Below are 17,667 nucleotides of genomic sequence, written 5' to 3'. Positions count from 1 at the left end.
ACCATGGTTGGAGATGGAGTGGGAAATTCATTGTACAACACAGCACAATTTGGTGACTTCTCATACGAGTTTTCATCATTGGAGCCTGGTTTTTACAACATTGATCTGCATTTTGCAGAAATAGTTTTCACTAGCGGTCCACCTGGAATTAGAGTATTTGATGTATTTATACAACAAGAGAAGGTGAGAAAACCAGATTTTATGCTTCTGATCTACATTACACTAAATGATTAATATTGTTTTTTGATCAACTTTGATTGAACGTATTGTAGGTTGTGTCCGGCCTAGACATATATGGCCTGGTCGGTGCAAACAAGCCTCTGGTTATATCAAACATTAAAACTTTTGTTGATAGCGGTGGGGGCTTACTCGTTAGATTTGAAGGATTAATGAGGAGTCCAATTGTATGTGGTATTACTGTAAGGAAAGATTCTCCTGCGAGTAAGTTTGTAGCTTGGATACTTATCTTTGTTCTCTCTGCTTATTGATATTGTCTAAAACTTAAAATGTAGGCATACTTATTTAAGGTTCTACGGGACAAACCTCATATTAAAAGCCAGAAGTGTTTGCAACATTCTTGATAGAAAATAGTTCCCTGCAAACCATTTATTTATTGTTTTTCAGAAAAAATAGTTGCCCTCGGCTTGAAGTCAAAAACTCAAACTTTTACTGAACAAATTTGGACAACAGGTTTTAAAGAAGCTGAATCACAGGAAGTCATGGGAATAGCTGAATTGAGAGATCATGAGTCACTAAGAGTAATGGAACTCTCTATAACTTTTTCAAGGTTTGAAAGGAGAGCTGAAAATAGGAAGTAAAGAAAATTTGAGATCATTTAAAATTGATTGCTTGCAGGATATGAGTGATTGTGGTGTGGAAGTAAGGAATTAGCAGAAATTAGCAGAAATGAGGAATTATGAGCAAAGAGTATGAGTGATCAAAGAGATTATGAGCACCAAAGTAAGGAATTAGCAGAAATGAGGAGAGCCTTTGAAGGGCTTAAGAGGGAGAACTAACTTAAGAGCAAAGAGTGTCAAGAAGCGTGCAAATCTTTACAGGAGCTTCAAAATGAGCTTATGCGCAAATCAATGCATGTTGGCTCATTAGGTATGAACCTTTTTTTTTTCTTTTTCCCTTTTGTTAACCTGTAACTGCCTAACACTTGCTTGCATAGGGAACAAATGCTGTTATATCCATTTATAGCCTTTGCAATTGAGGGACAAGTGAAAGCGCAGATGGCTCTCATCATTGAGGGTATAAAATTGGAACTGAATGATGCATCTACAAAGCTAGAACTTTAATTTCAAAATTTTAAGAAGTTCCAATTTGCAGATAATGAAAATGGAACACATCAAGCTATCAGAGGAGGTATCCATGTCTAATAATTGCTTCAAGGATATCAATGAAATTGGCTCTTCAATTCTGTCCAGAAGCAAGTTAGCACTTAGCCTGCACAGTTAATCATAGTTTATAATAATTGCGAAAGATGTTGAACGCACTGTACTATCAAATGGTGCTCCCAGGGAAACCTTTAAATTTGATGCTGTTTTTGGCCCTCAAGCGGACCAAGGTAAGGCCATTTCTAATAGCCGGTTTAGGCTCACTGCAAAATATTTCTAATACTCGTTTCAGTCAATATTTTTAATAATTTACTTCTGTTGCTTGTTTTGTTTAGCTGATGCTTTCCAAGACATGGCCCCATTTGCTACCTCAGTTCTAGATGGCTACAATGTCTGCATTTTGCTTATGGACAGACAGGGACAGGAAAAACTTTTACAATGGAGGGTACAAAAGAAGCCCGTGGAGTAAATTTTAGGACTCTTGAGGAATTGTTTCGCATAATTAATGTGCGGCAGAAGTTATATCGATATGATATATCAGTCGGTGTCTTAGAAGTACACAATGAACAAATAAAAGATTAACTGGTTTCAGGCTCTCAGCAAGGCACAGTGCCCAAAAGGTTGGGTAATTTTGTTTTAGCCTTTTTTCTTTGACATTTTTTTACTTTTCCGGATTGGTTATGCCAACTTTTGTTAGATGAGTTTCATACATTGTTTTGTTGCTATTTCATCCTGATGAGGAATTAACTGTGTCAAATGGTATCGATACTTTTTATTATCCTCATGCTAAAATGTTTTTAGAACAGAATTTTCTTTTTGGTTTTATTTCAGGTGTTAGAGAAAGAATTTTCCTTGAACACTCAATCATAAACTAATAAAATTTTGTGCTTGTCCCTAGCAAAATTTTGCCCCTATTCGAATATACATCATCGCCTCCAATTCAAGTTACAACTTTCTTCGACACAAGCGTAGCACAGGCGATTGCTAACCCAATTGTCTTACCCTCATCACTGTGGAAAAACCAAAAGACTTATTTCAGAATAGTAGATGAAAGCACATTTGCAACGGACTTCATTAGCCAGCTAGTTACCATTGAGTTTTTCCCAAGAATCTCAATAACTCAGAGGATACTAGATTCCTCCCTACCGCACAAGGACTTAGTAGTTGGATTTGATATTGTCTCCGACGAGCTAGGTTTCAAGCTAAACGGTAACGCTCTTAAATGTAGACAATTCTTCCAACCATGGAGACTCCTACCGAACCTATTCACCATGACCCTGCACCCGTCCCAATTTGAATATATTAGACAGAAGTTGATCCTAACTTCTTGTGCAGATTGTCACGCAGATTTCCTCTTGAAATGTCCAAATCCACTATGGAAAAACCCAAAGTTTTTCATCACTCTGGCATTCAAAAAGATGAATTGGCCAACCTAATAAAGGCCAGCCACTTAGGCATGAACCCAGACCATCTCAAGCTAGCAATTGAAAAATGTGCCCAACTCCAAACCTGAGGACTAATTGAGCCCACAACCTTTTTATGGTCATGCGAAGCGTTCTATGTTAACAAACGCTTAGAGCAAGTACGTGGCAAGTTACGATTGGTCATCAATTACAAGCCATTAAACTTGTTCCTAGCAGACGACAAGTTCCCACTACCAACAAGAAAACATTATTTGCGAATTTGTCTAATGCCAAGGTTTTCTCCAAGTTCGACCTCAAAGCAGGATTTTGGCAACTTGGAATCAACCAGTCAAAGTGATACAAAACAATGTTTTGCATCCCACAACACCATTTTCAATGGACAATAATACCCTTCAGATTGAAGATAGCACTGTCTCTATTTCAGAGAGTAATGACAAAGATATTAAGCCTAATATTAGAGAACGCGCTTATCTATGTTGGCAATATCTTACTGTTTTCTCCTGAAGAGACAAGTGACAGATACCTATTGGAAGGATTCCGAAACGTTTTCCACAGGGACGGCCCAATAAGCTTAAAGGCCTAAAACAAGTATCATATATTTTTTAAATGACTAATATAAATCAACAATCAAAATTTTTAATTCAAATAAATCAACTATCACATAAAATAAAGATAATATAATAATATAATATAAACTATAAATTAAAGTAAAAAATTTGTAAAAATTAGAACAATAGTACTTAATTGTTGAATACTTATTACAAACCGTAAATAGGGCTCACGACTTTATGAAGATAATAACATAGCAGACTTCTTGTTTATTCTTTAGAGGAAAATTAAAGTTAAAAGGAAGAAGGAAGAAAGAACAAATGAGAAAATAAGAATTCAAAACTAGATATTATACATTAAAAAAAATAATTGGTTTTATATATAGGAAAAAAATAGCTGTTAAAAATTATTAAATATGTTGATTGAAAATAGAAGAAATAAGTGAGAAAAAAATAACTATTAGAGATGATTAAATACAAATGACAGTTAGTAGATTGGAAATAAGAGAAATGATGAGAATTAATAGCATTTTCGAAATTAAGAAGCGATAGAAAATTGAGATTTATTAAGCACATAATTAAGGAAATGAGAAAATAGATAATTTTATTAATTATTTTTATTTTTATATATTTTAATATAAATAATTATATTATAAAATTATAGAGCCTTTCTAAATTTGAGGCCTCTCCAAATTGGGGGCCTAAAGCCCTTGCTTGGGTGGCTTCACCCAAGGGCCGGCCTTGGTTGTCTAGTACTATGGGATAATGTTATTTGAGAAAAAGATGACATTAGGCGTTACGAAAATTGACTTCCTTAGTATGCACTTAAAAAATGGACAATATATTATGTAGCCACACATTGGCTAAGAACTTCAATTCTTTCCAGATGAAAAACTCACAAAAAAGCAAGTTCAACAGTTCCTTGAAATTGTTAACTACATGCGTGAATTCATCCTTAATCTTTCAAAGATTACAAGTCCACTAAGATCACTATTAAAGAAAGACTCTCCTGAACAGTGGACAAGGAAGCAAATGAAAACCATACAGATCCTCAAATCTTTAGCTAAGTCACTTCTAGCACTGCAAATTCCCTCCAAAAGGAAAAGAATACTCCAAACTTATGCAAGCAATCACTATTGGTTCGCAATCCTACTCAAAGAATCCAATGGATAAAGAAAGGTATGCAGATATAAAAGTGAAAATTTCAAAGACTCAAAGATACACTACCACTCCACTTTTAAAAAGATTCTTGCTGTCAAGAATGGCATACAGAAGTTCGAGTTCCATCTGATAAGACATCAATTTACTGTGGAATCAGACATGTCAACCTTTGAGAACATGCTGAGTTTCAAAAAGAAAGCTCTCCCTAACGCATAGTTATTGCGATGGGCATGGTGGTTTTCACAATACTCTTTCTCCTTCAAACATATAAAAGGCAAAGAAAATGTCCTCCTGGATATGCTATATTGACCAAGTCCCCTTATCCAAAATCCCTCTTTATCCAAAATACTCCCAATCATCGTAATGGTGAAACCCCTTTACCAACCATTTGGAGATGCTCCTTCTTCTTCAAACTCTCCCCAACCTAACATCCCATACCCCTTAATCCAAAAGATCTTCCAATTATAGAAGAAAATCTTCCAGTAGACAAGCTCCCATCAGAGCTCTTCACTCTCATTACAACACATTCCTTTCACACCCATGCCTACCCACTCCTAATGAAATATCTGAGTCAAATAATTAGATGTTTTGGTGATAGGTTAATCCAGCCCATAGGAATCCGTCCCATATATCCCTTCATCCACCCATTACGTTTTCCTATGAGGCATTGGATAACTTTCCCTAAAGAAACCCTTAGTTTCCTTTGGTATTTCTGTCACGTATATTATGTTTCCATAGAATTTCCATTTGACCTCCTCATGGGTACTTTCAACAAATTTCATGACAACATATTTTGATCTAATAAACACATCTTTGACCTACACCATGATCACCTTAAATATTTTCTTAATTGGTTCAAGCCCATCTCAACCTGAAAAGAATGGCTTATGACGTATCAGAAGTTCCATAGGGATCATAAATATATTCTCACCATATTCCATAGGCCTTGCAATTATACAAATGTTATCCAATACTTCTTTTATATGACCATCCTCTCCAGCCAGCCTTATTCCCTCCATAATGAGATCCATACCCATCTCTAGGAATATGTTAAGATACAAAGACAACTCTATGAAATGAACAGAGCAATTCCAGTGGAAATCTGGCCCCAACTTAATGACAAACCTTGCAAGTAATATCTTGAAAGCTACATCACTCAGCTACGAGTTGACAAACAAATCTACAAAGACAAACACAACAATCCAACCATGAAACCATTAGACCCTGACTTTAAGTTTAATTTATCCAAGTTTAATCTAGTCCAATGGAACCCATATTGGCAAGTACTTGTGATTCAAGAAGCCAAGCCGAAAGCCCAAGTTAACTTTCGACAAACCTAAGACCCCTATGCCTATGACTTTAAGAATGATCCATATGACCTAGGTGATGACTTCAATCCAGAAGACTTCTCTGTCAATGAACTATGCCTAAAATCAAGAATAACTAAGGTGTCCACTAGCAAAGGTGAAGAAGTATCTTCTGAAGATGAAATGAAAACAACAAATAGATCCCTTGAACAAATATTTGACTACAACTTTTCCCCTAGAGCGGACAATAGCCATCTTAACTTTCCATTTGACAGCCCATAAAAAGCCCATGAAAACCCAAAAATCCACAGTCCAAAAAATCTAAATTTTAGTTCTTATTCGAGTGTGCCAAGTCATCAACAAATAATTGCATCAAGATAGAGAAAAAAGAATCCGATGCTTCCTCAAAAATAATGTTGCCTCAAAAGGAGTGAAAAAGAATCAATTCCCTTATTTTTGTCTCTATGTTTTATCTTAATGCTTTTTAGAAAGGTGTGCACCAATAATGTAAGATATAATGTAACTTTAGTCTTATCAAGTCACTATCACAAATAATGGCTAGTTTGTTGTTGTGTAGTCTTGTAATGCTTATATAAGGCAACTCCGTCACTGATAAGGATCAAGTGTTAGTTACCAAAGTTCTATATTGTAAAATATTGAGCGAAATAGAAAGTATGCTTTTCTAAAGTTTCTTTATTTGGCTGCTCTCTCCTCTCAGTTTGTTTTTGAGTTTGAATCCACTGCTCACACCTAGTAAGCAATGACATGAGTCATATGCTTTGCAATTGCCACTCAAGTGGATACTCTGCATCAGAAATCTCGTGGATTTCTTTTATTGACCACTGCTTAGTGCCATTGCGTAGAATTAATGCCAAAAGTCAGTACTTTGTGGGTCGGTTACTATAGCACTATTGTGTGGTTTTCATGGCCCTGTTACCCTAACCACATCATAAGGTCCACATAGGTTCGAGGCCTTAACTGAGCCCGTGTTAAGCCAAAAGGGCATGTGAAAGAGCATGAGTCAACTACGATCGCACCTGAGACAATGTTTAGTGGTCAGTATTACAACATTGAGATATATAAAGAAATTTCAATCTTGTCTATTCTGTTATTGAACTTGGAACACCACATTTTCTAAATGGAGAATGCCCGTTCCAATTGCATTCAAGCCACATTAAACTTTGAATGATTCATGGACCAAAATAAAAGATCAAGTCTTAGTCAAGATTCCTACTATAATAGTGGGACAGATAATGTCACTTAAACTTGAATAGAGATCTTCTATAGCAATTTCCTACCCTTTTCTCTATCTCAATTTCTAAAGAGCACCATCATGTTTCTTCTCATTAATAATGGTGTTAGGAAATATTTGGTTTCAGCATAACACTGAAAAAGAAACTCAATTCCTTTTTATTCTATTTCACTACTGAAACATTTTTTCTAATTCAAGATTTTTTCCTTCTCTTCAACTTTAAACGGTAAAAATAACGTCTTTTTCTTTTTATTGCATGGTCAAGGGAAATTTTATTAGTCTCTAACGATATATCACTAACAAACATAATTATTGATGATTATAAAATTAAATTACTGAGGAAATTCCATTGGTAATTTCAACAGAAATCCGCATATAATGATTAAATTATCAACAAAATTTTGTTGGTAATTTCCAATGGAAATCCATAGATAATGAATAAATCCCCGACAAAATTTCGTTAGGAATTTTTAATAGAAATCTATAAGTAATGACTACAGTACTGACAAAATTCCGCAGGTTTTGATGAAATTACTAATTATTGATCATGACTAAATTAAATTACTGACAAAATTCTGAGGAAAACTACTAATGAAATTTCATTGGAACAAAACTATCGATGGAAAATTATGCATTGTAGCTATTTATTTCACTAAATTAGGTTGGTTCGAAAACTATGACTGTTGAATTTGATTCCAATGTGACAATTTCCTAGATGTGCAATGAGAAATTTAGACTATGGGACAATTGATACTTTTTTAATGAAATTGACAACTTAAGGAAAATTATCGGTGGCATTGTTTTTCTGCATAACTTTAGAGAAGCTAACGTTTTGGTGGACTCTTTTATTAAATTTGGTGTTGATCGAGATGAAATGTTTTATGTCTGGTGGTAACTTTGTGTTGAGATGGTTTTTTGAGTGGTTTGTCATTCTTTTGGACTTTGGTTTTTTTTTTAATGTATTTTGTCTGTATTTCTATGATTAATTTCATTATGAAGATTTTAATAATGTTTCAGCTTTCACTATTAATAAATTTTTATTTTGACCTAGCAAAAAAATAAATCTTTGCACAGACAAGAAAAAAATAGGAAGAATCAAAGTCTTGGTTACAAAGTTGAATCAGATTCCAACTTTTACTTCTTTGTTTAATGCCTTTAATTAACCTTGTAAAACACTATAAAAATGTAATATAACGGCACGGAAAGTGTGATTGAGAAAGGGTTTAGCCCTTATCACAGTTCAACACGACCTAGATGTACTTAAAATTACTTTATTATTATTATTGGACAAAACTATTTAGAGAAAGCTTTCATTCATAAGGCCACACAAAACTATTTAGAACATTAGATATTTAGGAGGAAGAGGGTATGACATTGATCCTCTGCCTGGTCTCACTTTCACCTTTGACTTTAAAATAATTAATCGTTATGAGTTTTATTAAGGTTAAGCAAATAGCAAATAATATAAGTATCAACTAAAAAAATCTAAATAAATTTTAAATTCAATAGCATATTGTGATGTGAAAAGGTATATATTGGAAACACCAAAATCTAATCACCACCATTACAATCAAATATACTGAAAAATTCACAATTAAGTGATTGGTGTGAACGCCCCTAAAACAGTAGCTTAATTACTAGCTTATTTGTTAATCTCTTAGTGTCCATTTGGAGTTACAGTGCTGTTCAAGCAGTGACCTATATGTTTGTAATTAATTTAGTACAGATTTTTCAATCAACAAAATGAATTTATTGGTATATATTCAATATTCACCATTAAATATACGTCACATTTTCGACATATACATAAATTTTATTGACATGCATATAAGGTCTAGTGATTAGACACTTGCTAAAAATCCACTTTTTCTTCAAAAAAACAAGCTGTAAATTCAAAAATGTCTTTTTGTTCATCACATTTACTAAAAGAAAATTACAAAAACCAAAATCCCTTTGATATTTTAGGAATTTTCAGTTAACATGTCATAACTCTTTTCTTTTTCATGTATAAAATTGTAAATATTAAAATTAATATATGTCGTAACGTGCTGGGTCTAGGAACCCGACCGCTAGACGTGGGCGAAAATAAAATATTTAGGAGTCGCCACCAATCTTTTGTTTATCTAGGTGTGATTGGTCACCTATTAAATTAGTTCTATTCGATGAAATCTTAAATTGGTTTTAGGTCCATCGAAAGAACAATAAACTGGTCTACGTATTATATTTAGAGTTGGGTTCGAGAGTACGGTTACGCACAGGGAAGATTAGCACCCCTATGATTCCCGTTCCACGAACAGCACCATGTAATCATATATTATCTTAACCCCTTTAATCTTATTCTTGCGTTTCCTTAATTATTATTTATTTATTATATTCCTTATTCTATTAATCAAGTCAAAATATTTTACAAGTTTGGCATACACGTGATGCAATTGTGAAATGCATGGCACAAAATCGGGATGATGTCGAACAAAAATCTTTTTATTGAGCGTATTTTCCGAATCCGCCCATCATACTGGTGGGATCTAGAAGTATTCTCTCACCTAGAGAAATACCTTAGAAACTCGCCTTCGCAAGTTTACTAGGTAGATCCCATCATCGGGATAGTCATTTGCAAGTAAAAAATGTTTTCATGAATGCAAATCCTAATACGGGTAAAAGCCTTTTTATTAAATATATTTCTTCGAACCCTCCCATCATACTGGTGGGATCCGAGGTATCTTCTCACCTAGGGAGTTTACCGGAGAAATTCGCCTTCGCAAGCTTCCTCGAAAAGTCCCATCATCGAAGTTTATACCCATATACAAAATATATCTATATGCCATAACATTTAACAATGCAACCATGATACGCGACATACTCATAAATTCAATGTTCATTCCTTATTTAATACTTTTCTTTGAGCTTACTTATCATGAACAAAATATTTTACATTTATTTGTTGTTTTTGTATAACTATTTCCATTTCATCATATACTTTATTTATTTATATTTTAGATCACGTATTTTTTACTATACGTAGTTATTATAATTTGTATATGTATTTTATACATTTTTTATTATTATGATTAACAAATTTATTGTTATCATTGGTTTCTCATTTCTTTATATATTTTTTTTTATTAATTGGTGATTGAGTATATATAATTTTTTATTTATTTAAAATTGAAAACGTTAGAATTCTGAATTAGGACCCTCCCATCATACTGGTAGAGTCTTAATCGAAATTCTCAACCTAAGGAAATTCTTTCGGAATTGTGACTTCTCGCGTTCCGTACGAATATCCCATCATCAGTATATTATACTTGTAGTTAATATCATGATATATTTTTAGAGTTAATTTTCTAAGATTAATTTTCATGCCTATTTTATTACAATTACTTAATCTAATAATTTCTAATTTCTTAATTTAATCTATATATAAATCTTTAGCCTACCATTTATTTCATTTATTTATTATTATTATTTATTTTTTTATATTTGTTCTCTAAATCTATCACTATAAACTTATTTTATTTAGCAATCTACTTTGTTTTACATATATGCTTCATTTACTTAATTTTAAATATTCTTTTCACTCTTAAACACTTTTATTACTATGTGTACATATATATTTTTTTATATTTTTCCATTGGTAATTTATTTTAATATTTATGAAGTTTAAAACATTAAGTCAAAACTACTAAATCCTAATCATAACTATAATCCTAAGAACCAGCATAATAAACCAACCCAAATCACTCAACAAATTTGAGAGGAGTATAAAAGGGTTTACCTTTGTGGGTCAAATGGACCCAAATAGTCAGCCCAACCTACGGTTCGTTCCAAAGCACCGTCCGGCCCCTTTGTCTAGCAGCCCTTAGCGTGCCAAAACGGCGCCGTTTGAAGGAGCAAAAATGAACCCTTTGTGGGTCAAAAACGGTGTCGTTTCAAAGCTATCAAACCCTAGCTATAAAACTCTTTTTTTCTCCTTTCCTTTTCATTTTCCCTCTTCTATTTCTCTCTCTAACTGTTGGTTCTCTCTCTACCCCAAAAACCCCTTATCGGTGACAAACTTCAGAAACTACAGGTCGCCTTTCGCCGGATCTGGTGTCGCGACGATCGGCTCTTTCTCTCTCTCTCTCTCGCTATGCCCACCGATTTCTATTCTCTCTCCCTTCGGTGGCCTTTGCCCCCTCTGTCGGCCTCTCTCTTCCTTCTCCCCTCTTGTTTCGCTGACCATATCTCACTCTCTCACCCTTCGGTGCCACTCGAATCTAACCACCAGATCTGGGTTTGGCCGAATCGGGGCCTTTAACCCAAACCTCTCTTTTTTTTTTTGGTTGATTTCTATTGTGGTTAGGGTAGCTGGCTGATAGAATTTAGGATTTTTCTTTGATTTGTGGTTGTTTCTTTTTGGTGGGAATCTGGTTGTTTTTTTTTTTTTGGCAAAATGGTTTTTTTTTTCTGATTTTCAAAATCTTTTTTTTTTTTAGCTCCAGAGTTTTTTTAGGGTTCTTATATAACCTAGTTGTCCAAATTTTTGGACAATCAGATAGGGCAATCATGCTCTGTTCAGCATGATTTTTGGGTGGCCTTTAAGTCAAAAACAAATCTGTCAAAAGGATCTTCAAATCTTGACCGTCGAATGAGCATTTAATGCTCCGTATTTGTTGATTGTGGAGGCCATGCGAATCTCTAGACTCTTCTTTATTTTTTTAATTTTTTATTTTATTATAAAAAAAGGATGTCTACCATTTCATACATATTTATAATTTTAAAATTTGAGACATATATAATTTAAAGAAACCAATACATACATGGACTATTGTTCTATACAAAAGTGATGGGCTTTGTCAACTTTACAAGTGGAGTTCGACCATTGTCATATGTCTATTTAATTATTACATACCCTATGTAAAGCCTGACCTTATAAAATACTTATTATGACATACATGTGATGATAGCATGATTGCATGCTAGGAGAGTCCCGAAAAATTTATAAAAGTAGGTATTGTACCAAGAGGTACAACAAAGTTGATTTAAGCCTCGAACTAGATCAAATAGAGCTTTTAGGGTGAAATTAAAAATTTTACAGTCCAGGAATGATTTAAAATGGTGATTCGGAGTTCGATGACCGATTTGGAGTCAAATTGGAATTTTCATGACCTAGGGGCAAAATGGTCATTTTGCCACCCAAGGTTAAGATGTGAGTGTTGGATGAAATTTTTGATTAAGATTGATCAAGATTGACTATTTAGAACATAATTTGAGGTTGAGAAGTGCAAAATTGTAATCTTGGTATTTTTTGGAGCATAAGGGTAAAATGGTAATTTTGCCACCTTAGTGGCAAAACAGTAATTTTCCAGCACCAGGACACTTGTCCAGCACATGGTCTTCCCTTATTCTCATTTTGACCTTTGACTAATCATGTGGTGGAGAATGGAAGCATAATTATTAAAGTATAAAAAGAAAAATGGACTAATAAGCATGTGACATGTGTCAAGCAAGGATATTTTATTATTTTCTATAAAAAATCAGCCCATATTTATCCCATTCTTCTTCTCCATATTCGGTCAAGACAAAATGAAAGAAAGGAAAAACTAGAACAAACCCTAGATAAGAGAATTTCAAGAAAAAATTGTGGAAATTTCAAGGAATCAAGCGAGATAAGGTATGATTTTTCAATTTTTGCTTGAGATCTAGCATACCCATGCTTTATTTTCTTATTTCCATTGCTGAAAATTTAGTTGGCATGATGAAACCCATGAAGGCCGAATTCTAGAGAGAGAGAGTTTGGTGATGGTTTGGTTGGATTTTAAGTTATATGGATGTTTTCAATGATTTATGGTGTTTAGTGTAAGAATCAAGCTTGAAAATCACCCATTCCTTATGTATTCTATGAAGCCTGACCTTATAAAATACTTGTCATGACATGCATGTGACGGATAGCATGTTTGCATGCTAAGAAAGCCCCGAAAATCGTTAAAAGCCGATAATGTACTTAATAGTGTAACTAAGTTGAACTAAGCCTCGAACTAGATCAAATAGAGAATTTAAGGTGAAATTGAGAATTTTAAAGTCTTAGAATGACTTAAAATGGTGATTCGGAGTTCGAAGCTCAATTTGGAGTCAAACCGAAAATTTCACTATCTAGGGGCAAAATGGTAATTTTGCCACTCAAGGACAAAATGGAAATTTTTTTTTTGAAAGATTTTGATCATATTTGACTTATTGGAGTATAATTTGAGGTTGAGAAGTGAAAAATTGTAATCTCGGTATTTTTTGGGGCATAGGGGTAAAATGGTAATTTTCCCAACCTAGGGCAAAATCGTAATTTTCCATCACCAGGACACTTGTCCAGCACATGGTCTTCCCTTATCCTCATTTTGACCTTTGACTAATCATGTGGTGGAGAATGGAAGCATAATTATTAAAGTATAAAAAGAAAAAAAAAAGAAAAATAGACTAAAAAGCATGTGACATGTGTCAAGTAAGGATATTTTATTATTTTCTATAAAAATCAGCCCCTATTTATCCCATTTTCTCTTCATGTGGCCGGCCATAGTAAGTACAAAGAGAGGAAAGGAAAAACACAAAACCTAGGTGGGAAAATTGAAGAAAAAAGTGTGGGATTTCAAAGGATCAAGCAATCAAAGGTAAAATTTCTTGATTTTGACTTGTGATCTACCTTTCTCATGCATTTCTCCTTATTTTCCATGGTTAAATTTCATGTTGTCATGGTGAATTCATCGCTGACCAAATGGGTATGGAGAGAGAATGAAGTTAGATTGATTTGATTCTAAGTTATGTTAGTGTTTTTAGTTAGTTTATCATGTCTAGAAATAAAACAACAAGAAAAGAATTTATTTTTCCCATCATCCATCAATGGCCGAATTTTCTAGAGAGAATATTGTGGCTGAATTTGATGATATTTCATGATATTTTTGGTGATATTTGATGTTTGGTGAGGCTAGAAAATTAAATGGGAAATTTTGGTGTGAAAATCTGAATTTTTGCTCAACATATAAACATGTGTGATTATTGACCCGGGACTGATAAATTGAACCTCATTCACAGTCACTGAGGTAATTTAAGTATAATTGGAGTGTAGAAAGTAAAAAGAATTGATTTGGAGTTAAATTGGAGATTTTAGAAGATTAGACCGAGTATAGTGTGACTTAGGTCGAATATTACATTTAAGCGATTAATCAGACATTTTGCATTCCATATCTTGCATTAGTAGTCTAAATTAGTTTAATTTCAATTTAGTACCAATGTGGTGAATTTTTAGATTTTGTACTGTGTCAAGGTGGTGAATCATCCGATAAAGGCAAGGAAATTGCATCCGAAGACCAGTAGACAAAGTACCTCAAAAGTCTACATTCTAGACATTGTGAGTAAACTTACTATCATTTTAATTATCTAGGGTGATTTTTAGATGATTTCATGATTCTATGGAAAAATGGATTTAAAAAAAGTAAATTTTCATGTTTTATGAATAAATGTGTTTCAATGAAATTAATTTATAAATTGTTTTGAAATTAATAATGACTTTGAAAAATAGAGTACACGGAGATTGCTAATTGTGGCAATTTGATTGTTTAAATTGATGGCTTATGTTACATTGTTATTGTATTGGCATGACTGGCTGGGCTGTGTTTTATGAATTGTATGAATTGTTTTATTTTACCCTTGCAGGTTGGGTAGTAATATATTAGCCCTGTCATGCTGTCAAAATTTTATTGTATGGTGAGTTTAACCTGCTACAGGGGGCGGGTTTTCTGTGGACCAGCCTGTTAGAGGGGCACGGAATCCCGATATATTTTACCTCGGTTGGAGAGGCGAGTAGGGTAACTCCCGAGGTATAACTTTTAGAGTTCACTTCACGCTAAACCACCACGTGAGGGGGAACTCAACCAACGCTAAGGAACCGCTATGTTTTTAAAATAAAAACATGATTTATGCATACATAACTTTTTAATAGCCTTGGCGGACTCAGTTGGGATAGCCCTCTGTCAAGGTATCCTTGATAACTGAGTATGATAATGATTTTAGCATCAGCCAAGTTTTAAGATACTCATAAGTCATGTTAATGTTTTTAAATGAAATGAATATTTATGTTATGAAAAACATATTTGGATGAAATGTTTTAATAGTCTCCTTTTACTCGACTTTAGATATTTGAGTGACGTTTGTTTACTCATTGAGATTTTATAATCTCACCATCCTCTTTTCCATCCATCACAGGCTCAGAATAGATTATAGATAATTGATATCGTCAAGGACTACGGTTGGACGTGCCACATCCAAAAACTATAAGTTCATTTCTTTTGATACTTTTAGTTATTCGTGGACCCACGTGTCACTGTAAATTTGATTTTATACTTTGGGTTACCCGTACTACTGTATGTAGGAATTTATTTCGCGTTTACGCTGTAAAAAAATTATTTACGCAATGTTCTAAAAATATTATTTTACAATAAAATAGAATATTTTGTTTAATATTTTTATTTTATTCTAACAGTTATAATTTCACTTTAACGAATATTTTAGATGTCTAAATTTATTTTTGATTATGAATTATGTGGTTTGTACTTACTTACTACATCTTTAGCTGATCTCAAAATTTTCAGTGAAAAATGATCCAAATACCCCTGTGAGATGAAAATTTTTATTTTAATTGTTTTAAGTTGAAATAGCTTAAAATCTTTTAGAACATGATAATTGGCAACGGTTGCTCACAAGGGAGGTGCGAAAACTGATATTAAAGCCTTGCAAGGTTTCGGTTGGCTTTCCGGGCAATGAATGGAATGTTTATCGGGACGTCGCGGCGGTTGTCACGGGCTCGATGGAACTTTCGGGTCGTGACACCCTATATAACTTACAGGGACGTGTAAAAACCTTTTAATCTTATTCATAAAATTTAAAAATTTCATAAATAATTTGTATTATAATTCTCATATATTATATTATTATATTAAATGTACAATTAAAAATTATATTTAATTAACAATTTAAGTTTGGCTAATAGCTAAAGAACAGTGTTTGAATCTTTCTTCTCATAATTGTACTTCTTTATTTTGAACCAAAAATAAATTGTTTTAAATTTCAATCCTGTCTACTCAGTTATTGAACTTGGAATGCCACATTTTGTAAATGGAGTCACGTTAAACAAAGACAGATTCATGGACCAAAATGAAAGATTAAGTCTTAGTCAAGATTCCTGTTATAATAGTGGGACAGTAATGTCACTTAAACTTGAATAGAGATCTTCTATAGCAATTTCCTATCCCTTTCTCTATCCCAACTTGTAAATAGCACCATCATGTTTCTTCTTATTAATAATGGTGTTAGGACTTATTTGGTTTCAACATAACAACCAAAAAGGAAATCTATTCTTTCTTATTCTATTAATTTCACTACTGAAACTTTTTTCTTAATTCAAGATTTTTGCCTTCTCTTCAACCATAAAAGGAAAAAAAAAACAAAGTCTTTTTCTTTTTAATGCTCTGGAAAAGATAAAAAGAAAAATGAGAAGTCCTCAATTGCTCTAGGATTAATGCTCTGCTCATTAAACCCCAAGGTTGTAGGAAAGATGGCAGAAAGTCTACTTTCATTTCTCTGAATAATTCTTGGTGGCTTTCCTCTTTCTCCTTTCAATTCAAATTTTTGAAAGAGACAGAATGTTATCATGCTCGTGACTCTCAACTAGTCTTCTATTCTTTGAGTAATTGATCTACCAAATTTTATTCTTAGACTAACTAGTAAACTAAAAGTTCCTACATTATCAATTAATTATAGCACTACCAATAATAGGGGAAAGAGATATTGAAAGGACAGAGTAGTGACTATAATTCTAAGAATAATAGTTTTTATTTCTTCTATTTTTTTAATTTGATAATTTTAGGGGTTTGGGTGGAAAATGTAAATCCATTGTTAGTTTTAATGCTTTTCTTTTTGAATAAATTATTTCAATGTCAAAAGTGTTGTATTAGTCCTCTCCTCTGCATTTTTTTTATGAAGAAGGGAGACACATAATACATGGACTTCATCCAAGACCACAAAACATCAAAAAAGGAAAATCAAACTGCCCAGAACGGACTGCACTGTTCTTCACAGCCCCACAAATGGACTAAAACCAATACATAGAGATTTATAAATTAGCCTTTGAAAGACTTGATTGACTTATAGGAATACAAATTTTTGGAGTTGTGACAATGACGACATATATATATATGTCCTACACCTTATCTGTTAAGTGTCTTGGTTTGTGCTAATGAATTGAGAGTTGGGACAGATTTCTGCTAATTAATTAAATGTCAATTAATTACCACGGCAGGTCTTTACGCTCTTTATATATTGCAAATGACGATTAAAGTTTCAACCCTAAACAAACACGCTACCATGACTTGACTGGAGCTGAGGGAGAAAAATCTCTGGATCCATCAGCTTCAGAGTAAAACCTTCAAATTTATTAATCATCTCCAACCCCAATGTATGGAAAGTAAGTGATATATTAACACTGTAGCTGAGGGAGAAAACCCTGTGGACTATTTGGTTTAGGACTTATTTGGTTTCAACATAAAACCCGAAAAGAGAATCTATTCTTTGTAATTCTATTTCACTACTGAAATATTTTTTCTAATTCAAGAT

General features: G+C 33.3%; 2 protein-coding genes across 2 annotated transcripts in view; both read left to right on the top strand.

The window, feature by feature from the left end:
• The window catches only part of LOC148761685 (kinesin-like protein KIN-14R), a 61,366-nt gene that overhangs the window by 36,280 nt on the left and 7,419 nt on the right, over positions 1-17,667 (top strand). The gene's annotated exons all lie outside the window — the stretch shown is intronic.
• On the top strand, positions 4-1,916 carry LOC148761687 (kinesin-like protein KIN-14Q). Its single transcript, XM_088808042.1, has 6 exons — positions 4-183; positions 273-441; positions 691-758; positions 1,333-1,436; positions 1,524-1,570; positions 1,676-1,916. Exons 1-6 carry the CDS (start codon positions 4-6, stop codon positions 1,807-1,809), a joined length of 702 nt encoding a protein of 233 aa, XP_088664168.1. The 3' UTR covers positions 1,810-1,916.

This window comes from Theobroma cacao, chromosome 7, assembly GCF_053813885.1.
Source record: "Theobroma cacao isolate CCN51 chromosome 7, ASM5381388v1, whole genome shotgun sequence".
NCBI classification, from domain to species: domain Eukaryota; kingdom Viridiplantae; phylum Streptophyta; class Magnoliopsida; order Malvales; family Malvaceae; genus Theobroma; species Theobroma cacao.
The sequence above is the reverse complement of the archived record's forward strand: the minus strand, read 5'-3'. Positions and strand labels throughout refer to the sequence as shown.

Bases quoted from the DNA above. Each gene is read 5' to 3' on its own strand.
- LOC148761687 (XM_088808042.1), top strand. From the start codon at position 4: ATGGTTGGAGATGGAGTGGGAAATTCATTGTACAACACAGCACAATTT. The intron at 442-690 runs GTAAGTTTGTAG...TTTGGACAACAG, and splicing joins AAGGAAAGATTCTCCTGCGA to GTTTTAAAGAAGCTGAATCA. The intron at 1,437-1,523 runs GTTAGCACTTAG...TGGTGCTCCCAG, and splicing joins TCAATTCTGTCCAGAAGCAA to GGAAACCTTTAAATTTGATG.